The following is a 19,772-nucleotide window of genomic DNA, read 5'->3' as shown; positions in this document are numbered from 1 at the left end:
ACTTCCAGAAGACACCCGTGCACATTGATTTGTGGCGGAAGAGTGACCTCTGACCCGACGCATGACGTAATGACGAACAAGGAAGCGCAGAGGATAGAGCAAAACAAAACACCGGTCACAAATTAGACGTCTAAAACAAGAATTTTTAAAGAGAAATGTTGGGAGGATTTTGATGAGAAGAGAATTTCTGTTTTGAATTGAAGAGAATTTCTGTTTAAAATTGCGAGAAGGTGGTTCGATGCAATAGTTCGTTACAAGACTCCGGACTACAATTAACATTTCAGACCATAATATATTGTTTGTTGCGACAGTTGTATTTTGTAAATACATTTATGCATTTTTTTTAAGGATATTTATTTTATTATATTTAGGATATTTTCAAATTCGCTGATTATTTTATTTATTAATTGTTAAATATTAATTATTATTACTACATTATTATTAGGTGTTTTGTATTATTTTTAGTACTTTAGTTATCCGTAATAAAAATCTGAGCAGATAAAATATCCTTATAGTTGAGCCCTGTTGATGTCTTAGTATAGGGAAGTAGTCAAGACAAGACACAACTGGAAGCGTGCTACTCAAACTCCCCTTCATAAAGGGCAACAGAGAGCACAGTGCTGTGAGTAGAGGGTAATAGTTTGGTGGTGGTAGTTTTCTGGGGGGTTAACAGCATTTTCAGGTTGTCTACCTGTCGCCCCCTCTGCTCTTCAATTAGGAGCTCCGACTGCAGGTTCTCCATCCTGGCAGCATGGGTCTGATAGAACAGCCCCAAGGACTGTACCACCACGAAGGATAAAGCGGGGTGAAGCACGGTCAAGCCAGAACAAAGAGGGCCAGTCAAGCCGTATAAACATGGTGGAGGGGGGGGAGTTGAGAGGGAGTCGACCAGGATGAACGAAGGATGGGGAAGACGAGGGACGAGGTGACAGTGAGCAGCAGGCAGATACAGTGAGGAACAAGAGGAACAAGAGATTGTGTGATGCTGTGAAAATGCATCTACATCCTCTCTCACACTCGCTCATTCTGAATGAAGTCACATTAAGGCAAAATTAAGAGTGTTCTGTTGGATTTATCATATACATTGTATGTATGTTTGGGTGGAAAGTCAATAATAATACACTCTCTCTTACTTCCTCTTTCATTCGCACAGACACACACAAGGTCCAAACGTAACATTTGCATTTTTATTAAATATATATACAAAACTCTTAAAAAGTGTGGGATCAGTAAGTTTTTTTAAAGAAATTATATATATATATATATATATATATATATATATATATAAAATTTATTACACTATTAAATACTATTATTATGTTACAGCTCTAATAAACTGGCGAGTTTCTCAATTTTATTCATTTGCCAAAGACAATTTTTACTTGGATTTTGCCCAAATGTTAATTTTGCACCCTGCACATACACAAAACATAAAAGTACTTGAACTTTAAGGACTGTCTGTCTGTGTATTTGTGTGTTTAGGTATTTTGGGGCTTCATTACCTTCAGCTGTGTGTTGAAGGCATCTATCTCCAATAGTTTGGAACGTGTCTCCTTCTCCACAGCATCCAGCTGTTCTCTCAGCTGCTGTTTGGTGGATTCCTTCATTTCAATGGCCCTCTGAAGATTGGACAGAGAGTCTCCTACAAAGCAGAAATAATCAGACAACTATTAAAGAACATTTCTGAGATATTAGCATCCTCATGAATCATTCTGCAAAAAAAAAAAAAAAAAAAAGCTCTATTCTTCACTCTTTTACAGCGATGTAAATGAAAGGACACTTTAACCATCTATACGATCGCCAAAAAAAGTTCAATATGCAAAATAAATAGTAATACTGTTCAAATAATGCCTTATTATAATGCCTAATTAGATACTATAATATATAATTATGTAGTTATTGACTGTTTTCATGCCTCTGTGACCTAAAATGCTGTTTTTGTGTTTAATAAGGTCAACTGTAATTTGTAAACTTGTTCCCAGTCAGGAACTCCTTTAACAGATGACAGTGATTATAGTTCATTGTTTTCTCAAATGTTGCAAAAGCTTTATATGGGTGCGCTGAGGGCGAGAACTTTGAACACACCTTGATTTGAGTGTCCTGAATTTCAAGCAGTTTGCAAAACAAATGTTGGGCTGATCATCAATGTTAATCTTGGCAATTTTACAGAGACTTTGACAAACTTTGAAATAATAATGGCAGAAGAGAGAACCCAAGTTGCCACCACTAAAGTTTAATTTTCACTGAATCACTGAATCAAACATGGACTTTCACTGAACTCAAACAATATATGTGTTTACAGTGCCCAAAGAAACATAAGGTCACATGTTTGGGTCCAAACAGTACATCTGTGCCATCAGCACAAAAACCACACCAAGTAGTATTGGCAGCTGTTTACCAGTTTTAACAAGGTAACAGCTTAACGGTTTAATTCATCATGTGTTTGTCACTTTGGACCATGTATACTTTACAAGCACACAATGGCACTAGCATTGGTCTGCTGTGGATGTGTTTAGAAGAGATGCAAATATAAAACACTTTACTCTGTGTGACAGAGGCAGAAAAGATGCAAAGTATGTGTAAATTAGGCTAAATTGATTGGTGCGCAAGTTCACAGTCTGGAATGCACTTTAATTCCAACCAAAATTTAGGCATCAAGCGGATTAAAGGGTTAGTTAGATTAATTTGTGCTCCGAATCTTCCTGAAGCAGTGTTTTGAAATCGGCCATCACTAAATAAGTCCTTATTTTGTTTTTTTTGGTGCTTCAAAAATATTCTTGTCGCTTTATAAAATTAATATTGAACCACTGTACTCACATGAACCGATTTAAATATGTTTTTAGTACCTTTATGGATCTTGAGAGAGGAAGTGTCATTGCTCCCTATGCAGGCCTCACGGAGCCATCGGATTTCAACTAAAATATCTTAATTTGTGTTCTGAAGATTGACGAAGGTTTTACGGGTGTGGAACGGCATGAGGGTGAGTAATAAATGACAGAATTTTCATTTTTGGGTGAACTAACCCTTTAAGGATTGCACCAAAAAGTCTAATCTAGAGTTCTGGATCTTTAAAGCAGTGTTGAGGAAAGTGTTCTTACTGTGCAGACTGTTCTGCTGAACCTGCTTCAGCTGGTCATTCAGACACTGTTTATCAGGAATCAACCGACTCAACCACTGTTGAGACTCCTGTTGGATACAAAAGAGAGAAATCACAAAATATTCTCAATTAGTTTGAAACACTTATGTACAGGGCAACTTAAAACTGATATCTTACTGTGTATGTGTATAGATAAATTAAAAAAAAAAAAAAAAAAAGGATATCTATAGTCTAAAGCACTTGTCTACTTATGAGGGGTTTAAATTCCCTCTTCTCTTCCACACACTCACCCAAACTGTAGACGAGAGACTTTTTCAAATAGTGTGAATGCTGAAAGGATGCTGATGATGCTTTTGTATGAAGCCAAAAAAGAGAGAGATGATGAAAAAGAAAAGGGAAGAAGTGCACACCTGCAGCTGCTGTTGCAGGCTGGTGATCTCTGCAATGCGGAGCTCTCGAGTCTTATTGGTGCTCTCGATCTCGTGCCTCTGAGCCGAGAGACGGAAACGAATGTCCTGCAGTTTACCATCCAACTGAGACTTCTTATCGTTCTAGATAAGATCCAAAAAGAACAACAGAAGTCAATCTATTAAACTCACATGGGGCCGCTCAAATAGATAACAATTCTGCTAATGGTGCAGCAATCACAAATGGCAGCTTTAAAATTAGCTTGTATATTAAAATCTGTTAAAACATTAAGTGAAGTGTATGTACCAGAGCCTCCAATTCAAACTCAAGTGTTTTCTTGCGTGCTTTGAGCAGGACGATGTTCTCCTGTTCTCGGTTTCTCTGGGTGAGCAGCTCCTGTCTGCGCGTTCTCTCCCACTCTAACTGTCGCTGCCGCTCCAGCTCCCGCTTAGCAGCCTTCGCACACAAAACAAACTCAAACGGTTACAGATGCTGTCGATAGTGCTTAACATGCACTAAATTTCTGAACTCACCTCTCTTCTCTCGATCTCCTTGCGTCTCTCCTCCTCCCTCTGTCGCTCCAGCTCTCTCTGTCTCTCCAGTTGTTTGTCCAGCTCCTGCTGTCTGCGTCTCTCCTGCTCCAGTCGTTCTCTTTCCTTCCTTTCTTGCTCCTCTTTCTCCAACGCTGCCAGTCGCTCCTGCTCTTTCCTCTGCAGGTCCAGCAATGCCTGCCGACGTTTCTCCAGCTCCAGGTTCCCACGCTCAAAGTTCTCTCGTTTCTTATCCTCGAATGTGACTGAGGGGAGGAATGGAAATGACTTTAAGACCTTTACATACAACATTTAAATGTTTCAAAAGTCGTGTAGCAATCTTTGACCCCCATTTTACTCCTAGCGTTAACATATGTGAATAGTGTTAGGACTGGGATCACCGAAACCAATTTCAGAGGTGGTCGTGATAGGTTCTGACCACATTCACTGAAAATGAACACATGCCAATTCAGTTTTGTTAACCATAAACAACTATGCAAGTAATATGTAAAAGGTTGCACTACACATAAAAGATTAACTCTCACTTTGACAGGTTGGGTTGTAAATTTTCCATCATGCTCTACTTTTAGTATGTCTTCTGATCTGGTCAAATAAAAGAACAATATCTCATGAATTATTCCACTGGACTATACTTGGAATTTCTCATTTTTTTCTCCCTAGACCCTCAATCACATCTCTCTCCGGGTGCCTTTATTTTGAGAGAGTAGCTTTAAAACTTCTTTCTTCACTTTTATTGCCTATTAGAATCACTTACAGTGGTAATGTTTGTAAAGTAGGTAAAAGCAAACCAGAAACCTGATATTTTAATCAGCCAAAATGAGGGAAAGCACTCTGAATTATCAGTCAATATTTTTAAGTCTTTAAATGGTGGAACATTTACAATTAACGCAACCTCTGTGGCGTTTTCCTTTTTGTCTGGGTAAGTGGTATCAGATCTCAGAACAGTACACATTGCATTGAAAGGTGTAAATGCACTTTAAAGAGCTAAATCCAGTTAGAGACTATCCAGATAAAAAAATGCATCAATACAAGCTGCAAGGGGCTTTATCTTGTCTAAGCCTGTCATCTGAGACCACAAATAGTTTATCAGTGAGCAAGATGAGTTTCCTTTTGGAAACTGGTCAGTATTTACTCTTGTCCCCTGACCTGGAAGTTTTTTCTCTGTCTCTTTCTCCTCCTCCTCGGGCTCATCCTGGGCCCGTAGGTCTGTCGAGTGTACACTGGTCACAGACACACCACTTCCAGAACGCATTCTCCTACACAAACAGGAAAGAAATCTAGTGCATGTACATGTAGAACCTTCTTGTGCAACCTGATCTTTAAATGTAACAACTTACATTGGTATGATAAAACTTCTAAACTATTAACTTTCAATTAAATTAGCAGCTAATTTTCAACTAAATTTTAAGCTGATAACTGATAAATGCACTACTAAACCTTTGAAAAAGAAGATGTGAAGGTGTAGTTTTGTGCCGTCAGTTGAGTCTCTCACCTGAATGTCGGAGGTATGAGGTCAGGGGGCAGTAAAGGGGGAAGGGGCAGACCAGACATGGCCATATCAATCAAGTGCATGGCCAGAATAAACTCTTCTGCAGTCAACTTCCCATCCTGATCTATATCTGACAGATTCCTATAAAAAAGAAACAAGTAGATGTTACATGGAGTCAAAACAGAAACTTATCTTTCCTGTCCACATGTGACCAGATCACTCGAGAAGGATGTTAACATCAAGTGTAAACAAGGCCCTAGGTGAAATAAAGATCCCAAGAACAGCACGTTAAAAGAAATAGGATGTATTCATAACAATAACCAGACACCAATCCTTATGTTTACAATGATCCATATCTCAGAACTTGGAGCTTTGTTTGAGTTTTAAATGTGAAACGGAGACACAATAAGAAAAATGTGTTGAATCCGCACCAGATGGTGGCCAGCTGAGCCTGTGGTAGACTGGACTGCATTAGAATAGTTCTGGCTTGTGGACCTAAGGCAGAAAAGAAAGAGAAAGAGAGAGAGAGAGAGAGAGAGAGAGAGAGAGAGAGAGAGAGAGAGAAAGAGAGAAAGAGAGAAAGAGAGAGGAAACAGAAGTGAAAGAGAGAGTTGGTTATGTTGAGTCAGCAGCCTCTGTTTCCTCTAGGCTGTACTAAGTAATCACTGTCACTCATCACCATAGCTTTGAGCTCTACAATACACTGAATTAAAAACTAGATTATTATATTTTCTAATGAAAATACAGATGTGACAAAACGGAGGACAATTTAAAAATAGAATTCAAATAAAAGCTAATTTAAAAATTCAAAACTATAATAACATAGCTATGTAGCGCATACATTAGACATTTAAATACGATGTGGCCACCCAGTGCCTAGTATCAGCCAAAGAGGTCACGCCCATGGACCGTTGGCTGAACGTTTGATGCATATGGAACACAAAATCGGAAACCCTTCAAGAGTTTCGAAGTAGTCATCTGGTTGTTTGAATTCTACAGGATTTCTAGGAGATGTGTACGTGAGACTACCCAGAACCAAACAACTAAAGTGTTTCATTGCCTGATGCTTGTCATGTGTCTTTCTTTGTGTGACCATACCTGTGAGATAGCCACTCATCATTTTGTCATGGCTGTTGAAGAGTTGGCGGTACTTGAGCCGAGAGGACTGAGGCACGGCCCAGTCAGTGGGCGGAGGAGCTGCTGGAGCACTAGAGAGACAATGCATGTGTTAACATTATGAAATATCTGTGAATACAGTATGCATGTATGTGTAAATGTGTACCTGGGTGCCTCTACAGACTGGCCCTTCTGTAGCTTGATGCTGGAGCGATTGAACGAAGCGGTTTTGTTGAGTGCAGCAGCTGAGAGACAGAGACAAACACCCATAAATTATCCTGCCAAAGTAAATAAACTGCGTGAGCTGGTCTGGGTAGTGTGAATGTGCATTTACATTACCTGGATGCGAGAATCCACTAATGGGTTGTATCATAGCGGGTGCTCCGTTGGCAAGGGATGGAACGGGTGGCGTCACCGATGCTACCAGTGGAGGAGATACGCCTACACCAGGCACTCCTGGAGGCAGAGGGGGCAGGGGCATGGGCGGCACTGCTGGCAGGCCTGGAATTGCACCCATACTGGGCATCCCTGCAGATGGTAATCAAAGACATAATGACTTAATAATAATTTATGACATTTTTTAGAGAATTAAATAGTGGGACAAATGACGTATGCCAATAATGTTGATGTACTGCTAATTTAATTTACTTATAACATTTAATAAGCGACTCCAATTCTTTGAGTGACTAAACCAGGATCCAAGCATTGGTCCTGAATAAGGGGTCTGCTGTTAGCAGAGCGGTCTTGTCTAATGTAGACATAGACCAGTTGCATAAACTGCTTAGAATAGTCTTAAAAGTTAGTCATCTAAATTTTCCTTCAAGACTGGTCCTAAATTTTTTAAAGTCAATTACATCAAAAGGGAGATCTTTGAATTGGAAAAGTAAGAATGATTACCCCTTGGTTAACTGCTAGTTGGTCAAACTAGTTCTTAAGACACAGTCTTAACATATGAGTAAATTTTATGCAACTGGCCGCAGGGCTGGGCAACTCTGACCCTCGAGATCCACTTTCCTGACACTGTTTAGCTCAGTTTAGCTGACCCTGATCAAACTCACCTGTCTGTAGCTTTCCAGTAACCCTGGAGACCGTGATTAGCTTGTTCAGGTGTGTTTGATTAAGATTGAAGCTAAACTCTGTGGGAAAGTGGACGTCGATTGACACCCGGTCACTTCATGCGTTTTCTCTGATTGGAGAGCTATCAGATCGTGAAAAGACCAGGTGTAAATACCCTCTGAAACGCATTTGAGATTAATTTACATCCAATCGCTCAAACCACTTCAGGAGGTGGCCTGGGACGCATTCCAGACAAAACTGGACAAGTGTAAATGCATCTGATTGTTGAAACCACATATGTAAATGTTACTTTTTTCCAAATGTTAAAAAATAAATGTGTGAGAGATATGACAGCGCTACTGCAGCACGCATCAGCACAGATGAGTAGCTGAGTATCTCTATCTCAAGCCAACGTGCAAACTAACGCAAAATAAAACTGAAAGTAAGTTGCAGATGCTCAACACACAGTCACCTTCAAGTAGTGAGACTAAATGATCTTACCAGTGCTGATGCCGCTCTTTCTCCTATTGCGGTCTTTGATCTTGAAATTAGCTGATGATAAATAAAATGCAGGTTGCTTTCGTTGACGTGAACTATTTGCATATAGTGTGGGAATTGAAGATTGGATTTATATCCATTTTGCAGAGACACATATGTGGCCAAGTGTAAATGAATCAGTTTTAACAAATCAGATTGCTATCCGCTCAGTAAAAATGCATGAAGTGACCTGGTGTAAAAAGGCCCTAAGTGTTTGCATTTAGCATAGAGTCTTTTCTAATATAGTCCTGGTCTACACAATAACTTCTAGTCTAAATTAGTGATTTGCAACAAGGGGGCCACAAGATTAATTTATATATAAATAAATATCATATCTTTATAAACTAAGAACATACAGATTGAGAATTAATTCAATTAAATGTAATATATATGTAAATGTAATATATAAACACTTACATTTTCTGCTAATGAAAAAGTGTGAAAAAAGCAGCATTTTCAAAATTACAGCAGAAATACCAGAGGAAATATCTTATCAAATATAGAGGGCCTTTGAATAATTGTGTTGGACAATGGGGTGGGCTTTCGAGTCAAAAAGGTTGAGAACCGCTTGTCCAAGAAAAGGTCTTGGACTAAGATTTGATTTGTCTCAATATGTTTTTAAGCCATAAGAATGAGAGTGTTTTTACCAAAAGGAGGCTGCGGTGGTATGGAGAGGGGCTGCTGCTTCATGGAGGGGGGCAATGAAGGAGGGAGGGGGTGACCCTGCAGCTTCAATTTAATCAGCTTCATTGCGATGGAAAATTCAAGCATGTCCATCTTCCCATCGTTGTTCATGTCGGCCAGAGCCCTGCAAAACATTAGGGTGTTTTGTGTTACATTTTATGCTATTTAGCAAATGTTTATTGCATTATTTTGCAATAGCGTCATGTGTATTACCCTGGTGTTTTGTTTTTGTGTGTATGACCCTGTGCACCATCTATAGACGAGTAGCTTTGTCAAAAGTACCGGTACTTTGGTATCAAGTCAGTACTGAAATCTTTATGATACCAGCATTTCTGGAGTACTGGGTATATTCGGGACCCGCTTATAGGTGGCTTTTCAAACACTCTTGTGTGCATCTGTGTAAGCGCTCTGTGAAGAGCACCAAAGGTTTCTTTTTACAACATGTTTTTGAAGAATTGATCATTGTAGCCAATCACATACACATCTGTGGAGCATGTGAACGCAATGGCCAATCAGAGGTGTTTAGTTAGTCAGAATCCGCTCAACACCTCTCAAAACACCTGAGCTTTCATTCATCGCACTCTTTAGAGTTCTACACGCACACAAATCCTTTGATTATTACCAACAATTCGAAACATGATGTAAATAAGAGTTTAATTATGCAGTGTAGACAGCTTTTTTGATTATAGCAGGAGTTTTCGCAGGATCTCAGTGAGTAGGTGCTGAATGTAGCCTAAAGGACTGACAGCTTCAGTGATTATAAAAGTAGCAAACTTTGCTCGCTTTCTGTTTATAACCCATAGACAATTTCAATAAAAGTTTTATTTTTCATGCTGCTCAGTACACAGCAAAATTTCTGCATTTACAACTGTATTTAAATGCACTACTGTATCCAAAACCGCAATGATTGACAGTGATATGACCATAGCAACAAACAGTCTGATACTGTATGTCAAAATAGATGTGCAATAAGTCTTAGAGTGTAAATGCAAACTAATAGACCTGCCACTTGTTCCATGTAATGTGTTTCTTTGTCCATTTTATTACAAATTTTTCACTTTAACTTTTTATAAATAATGTTTATTTATAAACATTTGAAGGATACATGCTGTTTTAATGTATTATTTACTTAGAATTTTTATCATCATAAATAATAAACTCATTTACTTTATTTTCAAATAGCTAAATAAATTGGTAAAATAGTTCCAACTATGCTACCAAAATTGGTACTGAGAACCGTGGAATTTTCCTGGTATTGATACCAATTACTGGAATTTTGGTACTGCGACAACCCTATATACGTGCATTGGCCATGCTTTATGGACAGGCCACTTACTGTATGATGAAAACTGCACCACCTGTATTATTATGGTGGTTATCAGTACGTTTTACAAGGTAAAAAAAAACAGATTTAGGTATATTAATCTTATACTACTTAATGACATATATGGTTATAAGCTGTCAAATATACAAGCATAGTCATAGTAATTTTATAGTGAATTTCTGGCATCAAAAGCTGCCAGTTTTTTTTTATGTAAATTTAATAGGATATTCTTTACAGTGTATGCAAATTATTGAACAGTAGCAAGTAGTGAATTGTGAAAGCAGAGCTCCAGATTATAAATGAATGTATTATATAGGGATTGTACCATATCTGGGCCAGGATGGGGGCAGGTAAACCTGACTGCAGAAAGAAATTCCTTGCCTGGTCACCTACAGAGAAAGAGAAAAAGGAGGGGAAAATAATGAAATTACTATGCTTAAATGTATAGTATAGTATAGTATAGTATAGTATGTAAAAGTGTATTGTATATCATCGAACACAATGGAACAGTTTGTGTCAATTTTAATTATTCTAAGGTAATTTTAATTATTCTAGTAAAACACTGATAACATAATTAAGAGTTGCGTAAGCCCATTTAAAACATCTTGTCAACAAACATGTTCAGGGTTTATTGACCGCACTTGAGTGGCATTGCCCTCGGGGATGAGTGATCTGCCGGCTACAGCTTGAGTAAGAAAAGAAAGCAGAGTCAGTGTTCTCATATGTTATCTAACCTATCAAGCTGACTTCCTGCTCTCATGACAGCCTATACTGATGAACACACACACACAAAGAAAATATTAAATTGAAAGATTACACCACAACCTTTAACAAGTGACAACTAATAATGCCACAGCAGCCCAGAAAACCTATATCTTCCATTTTACAACCTAGAAACCAATACACAAAGCAATGGGAGATGTAAGTGTGAGAGTTTGTGCCTCTGCCGTGTTAAAAGCAAAATGAAGCAGCAGCTTTGATGACTTTTTCACCTTCCTCTAAACACTTTTCCTCTTGAAAACAGGTGTCTTCCTCTACGCACACACACAGAACGCCTTTATACTCTCAGAGCCAAAAACAGACTCTATCTCCGTGCCTGTCTGCCTGTGGGCCACTCACTATTTCAGCCGTCCTTCAGTCAGCACAAAGAGGCTCTTTGAGATCCACTGGTCAACAGGAAACTCACAAGTACCATCTCTTCAGTAGACATCCAAAGTCCAGCTGGGACAAGCTGGTTTTACTGTTCGAGTCTTGTGATTTTGATTGGCCCTTTGGAGGTTAATTGGACATCTGTCTACATTGTATAAAAAGATCACGAAGTGTGTTTTGTGTACCATGAACATTTCTTTCAAAGCAATGTATGAACAGTTAATGGCTAACTTTCTTCAAACTGGCAAAATGAGAGTCCAGTGAGAAAGACAGCTTTCTATAACAGGAACAAACATGTCAAAGCGTCATCTAGAGACTCCAAAAACAAATGGCCTCAGCAAAGATGACAGAGCAATGACCCTTTCTGCAACATGCCACACCCTGAAATGTTTCCTTCTTTGCATTTTATTATCTCATTGATTCTGTTAACATTACACACTGTCAATTCACAACTGAAACTTTCACTACATGTTTAAGGAATAAAAATTTGAACTCTAACACACTTGCATTGTGCAAACGTTTACACAAGCATTAGATGTTTGCTCTTCTGACTAATGTAAACATGGGCCGGTTTTACTGTAGGTCAGCAGCAAAGCCAGAGTTTGTGTGTTTCGCCTGAGGAGGTACTGAGACTGACATTAACAGTTCTCAGACTGTACTTTAAGGGGCGGGACACACCAAGCCAATGGTTGTCCGTCGACCAAAGTTGGGCAATTGGCGAGCGTCGGTTGGGCTAGCTTTTGCGTTGTGTTCTGCACGTCGGCTTTAGTCGAACCTCCGTGAGCATGTTGAATCGGTGTTGGGTCGTCAGGAAAAGACATCACTCTGATTGGCAGTTCAGCTTTGTAAACCAGCGCACAAGAAGAAAAACGAAAAACTTACATCTTTTTTTGGAGCACTCCAATATGCAAATATTTTCAGAACGACATTGCCGTATATGTAGCTTAATTACTATAAGTGAAGACAAACTAATCAGCACGATTTATATTCAAAATGGTAAGTGAGCGCTGCTTTGTTTACGGTTTGTATATTCGCATTCCTAGTTCACGTTCTCTTTTTGGAGTAACAACAGACTACTGCCATCTGCTGTTGTGGACAGTTATTATCTCTTAAGGTGATGATACACAGGGCGAATTTTTGAGCAATGTTGCAGAGTAACGTTGCTTGGGCACTTTCACATTGAGAATGAGCAGCAAATCTATCTGGATACTTTATCGGTCATGGGCAATTTTTTTAAAACCTCCTATCAAAATGCTAGCAGCTGATCATGTGACCGGCTTGGAGATTTCAGAAAAAAATAAAACAAGATGGCGGGCTCTCAGCGGCAGTGGAGCAAAGAAAAGGAGCATGAACTTATATCTTTTTATGCTGGAAAGTTGTCATGCGTCAACCCAAAACAGGGAACAAACAGGTGTCTAATTTAATGTACGTACGCTGTAATTTTGCCATTGAATATTTTCAGTTAAATACTAAAAAGACGTGGTCAGTTTAACGTCTGTAGTGGCGTAGGCTGTAGGGCATATAGCACATGAAAGCATCTTTTGATGCGATCGACACAGATCGACACAGACAATAGATTTGCTCCTCTATGATTAGTTGCTGCCAACTGTCCGTTGCCCTAATTAGTTGCCCTGTGTCTAACCAGGTTGCCCGTCGATGGCAACATTGCCCAGCACCATTGCACAAAAAGTTGCCCCATGTATCATCACCTTTACCCAGGGGCATAACGTACATGCATACAGGCTAGTTGGCTGTCGCCTGTAGTTTCGCGGTGTGCTCAAGCACAACTTTTTTGGCCAGATGCAACCAACACCACCATTGGCTTTCATCACCACTAGTTCTTTGGCGGCCTTAAGACAGATGTGAGTCTGATCGTAAACCATACAAACAGACATCCACCAATTATGGGTGGAAAACAGGAAGTGGAGTGGTATTAATAAACTCATAAACTGTCAGGTCTATAACTGACTGCACTGCTGGTGGTCATTTGCAATTGCATAGAGTTCAAAGGATTTGTTTATGTATTTCAGAACATCAAACTCCAAAGGATTTTAGCAAACATCAGCACTAATGGGAGTTTTTTTAGTTTTCTCATGGCAAGAAAATCAGTGGTGATTACCTGTGATGAAGCCAGCAGGTGTGGGGGTCAAACTGTGGAACTGCTGGTCATGTTTGGCTCTCTCGTCCACAGATATTACCCATGTATCCGACCCCCCTACAGAGACAGACAAACATCAGCATGACGCTTCAACAAGTGTTCAATGTGCTAACAAGTGGACAGATCACAGCTAAACACAAACCAACTCTTACTGACGTTTTATTGTGTCTTATGCAATGATCTAAATGTGTGAGATGAAAATCTAGGATTCAAAATTATAGCATAAACATGGAGTTTTGAGATTTTAGAAAACATAAGAAAGAAAAATTTTATGATGTAAAACGTATAAGAACTATCATGCACATTGTCCAATTCAACTTTTCCATCAAATTATACTCCATTACAATAAATTACTCTCATTATCGATTGCTTTATCTATTAGTTGTTGCACCTCTAGATAATATCGCAATTAAAAAAATTATATTCAAAAGCATTTGAAAGACTTGAATGATCCCACTGTATATAATTAACCCACATTAAAATAATCAAAACAGAAAATGAAATGCACACATAAAAGCCTGCAAACCAAAGCGACAACAGCTCTGTGAGGGCGTTTCTCTTCTATTCACTGATTCTTTTGACTGAATTCATTCTCTCTGCCTCTCTTTCTCTCGCAAACACACACTGCACTTCATACACCTCCACCCACCCTCCATCACACAAACATGCACGTGTCAGTCAGTCAAGGCATCAACTCACCTCCGAAGGGCGTGGGAAACTGAGCCATGGTTCAGTCCGTCAGCTGCCGTCCAGCCTCAAACTCCTGCAAAACAACACAAAGAAACCTTAAGCTTTCATTCGCACACTCATTCACTCACTTAACCTCTGAGAAACAACATAAAGAAACAAGACTTGTTCATCATCCTGAAACACAAAATCACTTTTGTCAGAAACAAAGAGGAAGAAACATCTGAGTGAATCATATTTGACCTGCAGAAAACTTCCTGAGAGAGGAAGGACAAAACACAGATCTCCCCACAAATAAATTCCCACTTTACAACGATGTACTAAAATGGAAATGTTTTTCCTTTATGCTTTTCAAGTACAGACAACATAGTCAAAAATGTCCCCGTTCACACAGATCCACAGAAACCACTAAAAAACACTGTATTATGCTGCCAGGCCAGTAGTTGGTGATGTCACTTTGCATTTTCAGTCACCCAGAATGCCGTTGTCATGTAAATGAACAGCCAAAACGCATAAAAAGTTGTATGTTTTTAGTTTTAGAAAACGGTGTCGTGTAAATGGCCCCTTAAAACACACACACAAAACGGACTTTGAATTAGGGATGGGTCAGGATATTTGACAAGTCATCCACCTATTAACAACTTGATTTTCATGATTTTATTTTTTCTCATTTTTGTTTTAGCTTTAATATTTTGTTCACAGATGCTTTAAAGTTTAAATGAAATGGAATCACACTTTCTTCCCTATCGTATCCAAGTGAAACAGCTTCTTGAACTGGAAAAAATGTCGGTCGAGACTTGATTTTGTCAATCTGGAATTGATTGGCGTTTGTTGTAGTTCTCATTTACAGTAAGTATGAAAATAACCTTAGTAACACACTGACACAAAACGATGAGAAAGTAAGAGAACTATCTGAAAGCCTCAGCTCAGACTGGGACTGGTTATCATCCAGCTGTGTAAACGCACTGCGCACACACACACACACACACACACACACACACACACACACACACACACACACACACACACACACACACACACTCTCCAGCAGAGACACCCAGGGCACCTTGGACAAAGTATTTTAATCAGTGCCAGACTGTTCTCTCTCTCTGTCTCTCCCCCATTCTTCCTCCACACTTTTCTTCCTTTCCATTCCTGCATAATGGAATTCATTGCTCTGCCTCCACACTGTCCAATCACAGCGCAAACTGAAAGAGTTTTAAAATAAAACAAACAAGCATGCTAATCCAGGCACTGGGAAAAATATACTGTAGTAGTAGTTTATGTAGTACAATAAATAACAGTTCAAACTTTACAATAGTGATCAAGATAAAGCTGGCATGATATGGAATACTGCAGTGTTTTGGAGCCCCAGTTAAAACCACCAGGTCAGAAATAATTCAAGAGAAGAAAAGAAAATGTAATGCTTAAGAGGTGAGATGATACAGGAAGTAATATTTCAATTATTAGAAAAATTATAGCTTTTTAGAACGTGCTGTAAATAAAATGTGGTAAAAAAACAGATACGCACTAACATGGTTACTCAACTGCTGATAGCGTTTAATGACTGTTCATCTGAAGGGCTGGCAGAGAGCAATGCAGAAACTGAAGTTGTGTGGAAATCTTGATGTTTCATCACTCTGACCACACGTTCACATCGCCCTGCCTTCAGACTTTGAAAAAAGCTGAGGCAGGAATGTGCTTCATTTTTACTTCATATACAGTATTTGACATTTGAATGTGAAGTAGGGTTGTCAAAAGTACCGACTTCGGTACCAAGTCTGTACTGAAATTAAAAAAATGTGAAATTAAAAACATGTTTTATATAGACATATTTGACACTCTTCATCAAGCTCTTACACAGATACACATGGGAGCATTTGAAAGCAGGCGTCAATCAGCAAATCCCTAATATATCGCTGATTGATGGCTGCTTTCAAATGCTCCCATGTGTATCTGTGTAAGTGCTCGATTAAGAGCGTCAAAGATGTACAATGATCATTGTACCCAATAAGAGTCATATCTGTTGAGTGCGTGAACACAATGGCCAATCAGGTGTTTAAAGGGTTAATTCACCCAAAAATGAAAATTATGTCATTAATGACTCACCCTCATGTCGTTCCAAACCCGTAAGACCTCCGTTCATCTTCAGAACACAATTTAAGATATTTTAGATTTAGTCCGAGAGATTTCTGTCCCTCCATTGAAAATGTAGGTACGGTATACTGTCCATGTCCAGAAAGGTAATAAAAACATCATCAAAGTAGTCCATGTGACATCAGAGGGTCAGTTAGAAGCACTGTATTCTCTTCCGGGTCTGTTGTCAATCCGGGTTCACGACTCCGCAGTGGCGCTGCTGATGCGTTATCCGGTGCACCCAAGCTTCGTTTACAGTCTGAGGGAGACGCACGCTGTATTCAAGCTATTCTACATTGTTTGTATTTTGGTATTGCTATATTTTTTAAAATGGTGCGTAAGTGTGCATGTCGCGGATGTCCTAATCACCAAAAACAACCACGTAAAAGTGCACTACCAACGCCGACAGATGAAAGGATTCAATGGAATCAATTAAATGGAAAGGATTCCGGAAGAGAATACAATGCTGAATAAAGTCGTAGTTTTTGTTATTTTTGGACCAAAATGTATTTTCGATGCTTCAAAAACTTCTAACTAACCCACTGATGTCACATGGACTACTTTGATGATGTTTTTATTACCTTTCTGGACATGGACAGTCAACCGTACATACATCTTCAATGGAGGGACAGAAAGCTCTCGGACTAAATCTAAAATATCTTAAATTGTGTTCTGAAGATGAACGGAGGTCTTGCGGGTTTGGAACGACATGAGGGTGAGTCATTAATGACATAATTTTCATTTTTGGGTGAACTAACCCTTTAAGAATCCGCTCAACAGCACTCAAGATCCTAGGGGGAAATGCTGGTATCATCACATTTTTAACATTTCAGTCAGTACTTTTGACAACCCTAATGTGGAGCACTTTCATGTTGAACCAAACTAGAGTTTGTACTTAAACTCAGTACTATTTGAAGTATTCATTTGCATGCATTTGAGCAGGGTTTTATCATCAAGCTATATAGTTTGTGCATCACAGTTTCTATAGTGTGCTATTTCTCTTATTTTACTACTATTCGTGGAAATCCATTATGTCTGAATGCCATTGGCTCCAGGGTGCGTTTGTACTGTCTGAGTTTAATCTGAAGCAGTGGGGTATTTCTCAAGATGGAGGACTAAGCCCTTCCCAGAGAGCTTGACTCAATACTGAAAACATCCAGTTCCCCTGATTAAACAGGACACTGGTGACTCACACACTCTCTCTCTCTGGCAGAGTGCAGTGTCAAACACTGCAGTGCTAGTGACACTGTCACACAGTAGAACCGGCCCTTGTCACGGCCCTGCTAATGACCGTAAGTGTGTGTGTGTCTTTGAGCATCTGACCTACTTTTTCCTGTCACCCCTTTTCTGATTCTAATGAAGCTTTTCCTCGGGACAATGCTCTCAAACACAGCCGTTCTGAATGAAAGCCCAGGAAAGGGAAACGTTCTGCAGAAGACAGTATAGAAACACAAACAAACCAATGCTTTCAAAGACCTGCACGTCCCAGACGAGTTTAGTTTTACTCTTATTCATGACCAACCTGCCTCACTGATCCAGACCCACCCACTGAATCGAGACATGCTCAAGAGAAGGTGGGGAAAAGAGTGGTGATGTCATACAGCAGGAATGCTGTCACTAGGTGAGACGAATCTGGGTGAGGAACATTTATAGATATTGAGTGCTGCAGTGATTATGTATCTTTGCAGGCAAACCACAGAAGTTAGCATCTCCCTGGTTCCCTCGACAAAAATCAAACAGGATTTTTCCATTGTCTTTTGGGTTATTGCACAAAATAGGCTTTACGACTCACAAAAGTATATGATCATCACGATAATCTTACCAAATGGAACAACTCTTATAAATTTAGTGTGAAATTTAGTATAATGCTAAACGTAGGCTATAAACGTAGGCACGACTTTAACATCACTCCTTCAGTCTTTATTTAAAAAACATTTTCACTTAAAATTTGAGTTTACAAGAGCGTGATTAAACACGAGGCTCTGTGTGTAAATGAGTTGATGACGTTTAATGTCCCTCTTTGGTCCAATTTAGCCACTTGTTAGCAACCACCTTTTTCAAGACATGTAAAAGCTTTTAAAACAAACAAACAAAAATCACAAGAGGCTATTACTGATGTATTTTATGTCGTAGGATACAACGTGAAAGTATCTTGAGCTTGTGTTCGCCATAGACCTTATTTCAAGCATTTAACCAAAAACCCATTCGAAACCATGGCTCAGGTCCATCCTTCAATGTAAGACTACGGGAGTTCTGGCTCATTTTATTGCCTACAAGAAGAAAATTGTAAGTTTACACCAAGTAAACACTAAGAAAATTTTCTGTGGATATAAATCTATTTCTAGATATATTGATCCAACCTCATTTTAAATATTGTTCTTCAATAATGTCAAATATTACTAAAATGAATGTTTTCAAATGATACAGAAAAATATCAGTACCAATTATGATAAATATCTGGTGTGTGTTAGGCAATCAAATTTTCAATCTATCAATTCATCAATCAATAACCTCTCCAGATTCATAAGTAGAATTAGTCTGATGGACAAAATCAAGTCCCGTCCTACATCTTTTTCTTATTCGAGAAGCCGTTTAGTTTCCCTCACTCTCAGAAGTTATACAACTTCACCCTGCACAGAGACAGTGAAAAAAACATGTGAAATTCACACAGATAGACACACACACACAACGTATCCAGTGGTGGATTCATTAGTCAGGTGACGCGAGACCCCGGGCCAAAGAGAGTGCAAGTATTAATAGTGTCAACATCACACTCACACTCCTGTCTGCATTCCTTCCAAGAAGGCCTGGGGTCCTACGTGAACAAGTCAGCCAAACGCACCCACACGTTTGCATTCCACACAAAAGCACAACAGTCTTTCCTGGACCATGTTTGACTTTGACTGCAAAACATAAGTAGAGAGTAAACAGTGTATTTAAACTTCTACCCACAGGTCACTTTCACTGCACATTTGAACCTGAACAGTCATTAAATGAATGCAATTTCAACCTTGTCAGCAGCAATACCTGATATGGTACTAGAAAGCACAGGAACACAAGAAGAGAAAATCACTGCAGTGTAGGGCTGCACGTTATTGGAAAAAAACTGACATTGCTATATTTTGTTTTTCTGTGATATATATTGCGATATGAAATAAATTCACCACATTACTTGAATAGCTCTATTTGGAAAGAATTAATAATTCTTGAATGATTGGGATGATTTAAATGAAATATTTTTCAGATAAGTATTCAGGTACAGAAAGTGAATAATCAAATGTAAAATAATACTGTATAGTCTTCACTGTATAAATTAAACATAATTAATGTGTTAAAGCTGCAAAAGTGATTTTCTCTTTGTTTGATAACATTCATGACAG

The 19,772-nt window shown here is 38.9% G+C and overlaps 1 protein-coding gene across 11 annotated transcripts in view; it reads right to left on the bottom strand.

Moving 5' to 3' along the window:
* Window positions 1-19,772, bottom strand: part of itsn1 (intersectin 1 (SH3 domain protein)) — a 54,100-nt gene that overhangs the window by 27,252 nt on the left and 7,076 nt on the right. For 5 of the 11 annotated variants that reach the window (XR_007185743.1, XM_048196400.1, XM_048196399.1 and 2 more), the window contains 17 exons: window positions 14,269-14,332; window positions 13,531-13,626; window positions 10,588-10,651; window positions 8,902-9,062; window positions 8,219-8,269; window positions 7,001-7,189; window positions 6,828-6,906; window positions 6,644-6,753; window positions 5,977-6,040; window positions 5,549-5,686; window positions 5,203-5,312; window positions 4,039-4,301; window positions 3,812-3,961; window positions 3,508-3,648; window positions 3,099-3,186; window positions 1,503-1,642; window positions 692-778 (listed from right to left, as the gene is read on the bottom strand). Coding sequence is in view for 10 of the 11 variants with exons in the window: in XM_048196400.1 (XP_048052357.1) it covers window positions 692-778; window positions 1,503-1,642; window positions 3,099-3,186; window positions 3,508-3,648; window positions 3,812-3,961; window positions 4,039-4,301; window positions 5,203-5,312; window positions 5,549-5,686; window positions 5,977-6,040; window positions 6,644-6,753; window positions 6,828-6,906; window positions 7,001-7,189; window positions 8,219-8,269; window positions 8,902-9,062; window positions 10,588-10,651; window positions 13,531-13,626; window positions 14,269-14,296 (1,959 nt within the window). In the remaining variant the exon portion in view is untranslated. Of the gene's footprint in view, window positions 1-691; window positions 779-1,502; window positions 1,643-3,098; window positions 3,187-3,507; window positions 3,649-3,811; window positions 3,962-4,038; window positions 4,302-5,202; window positions 5,313-5,548; window positions 5,687-5,976; window positions 6,041-6,643; window positions 6,754-6,827; window positions 6,907-7,000; window positions 7,190-8,218; window positions 8,270-8,901; window positions 9,063-10,587; window positions 10,652-13,530; window positions 13,627-14,268; window positions 14,333-19,170; window positions 19,296-19,772 lie in introns of all 11 variants that reach the window. The other 6 variants (XM_048196406.1, XM_048196407.1, XM_048196403.1 and 3 more) reach the window with 4 other exon arrangements.

Source organism: Megalobrama amblycephala, linkage group LG7 (assembly GCF_018812025.1).
Source record: "Megalobrama amblycephala isolate DHTTF-2021 linkage group LG7, ASM1881202v1, whole genome shotgun sequence".
Lineage (NCBI taxonomy): Eukaryota > Metazoa > Chordata > Actinopteri > Cypriniformes > Xenocyprididae > Megalobrama > Megalobrama amblycephala.
Note: the sequence above shows the minus strand (reverse complement) of the source record. Positions and strands in the feature narration are given on the sequence as shown.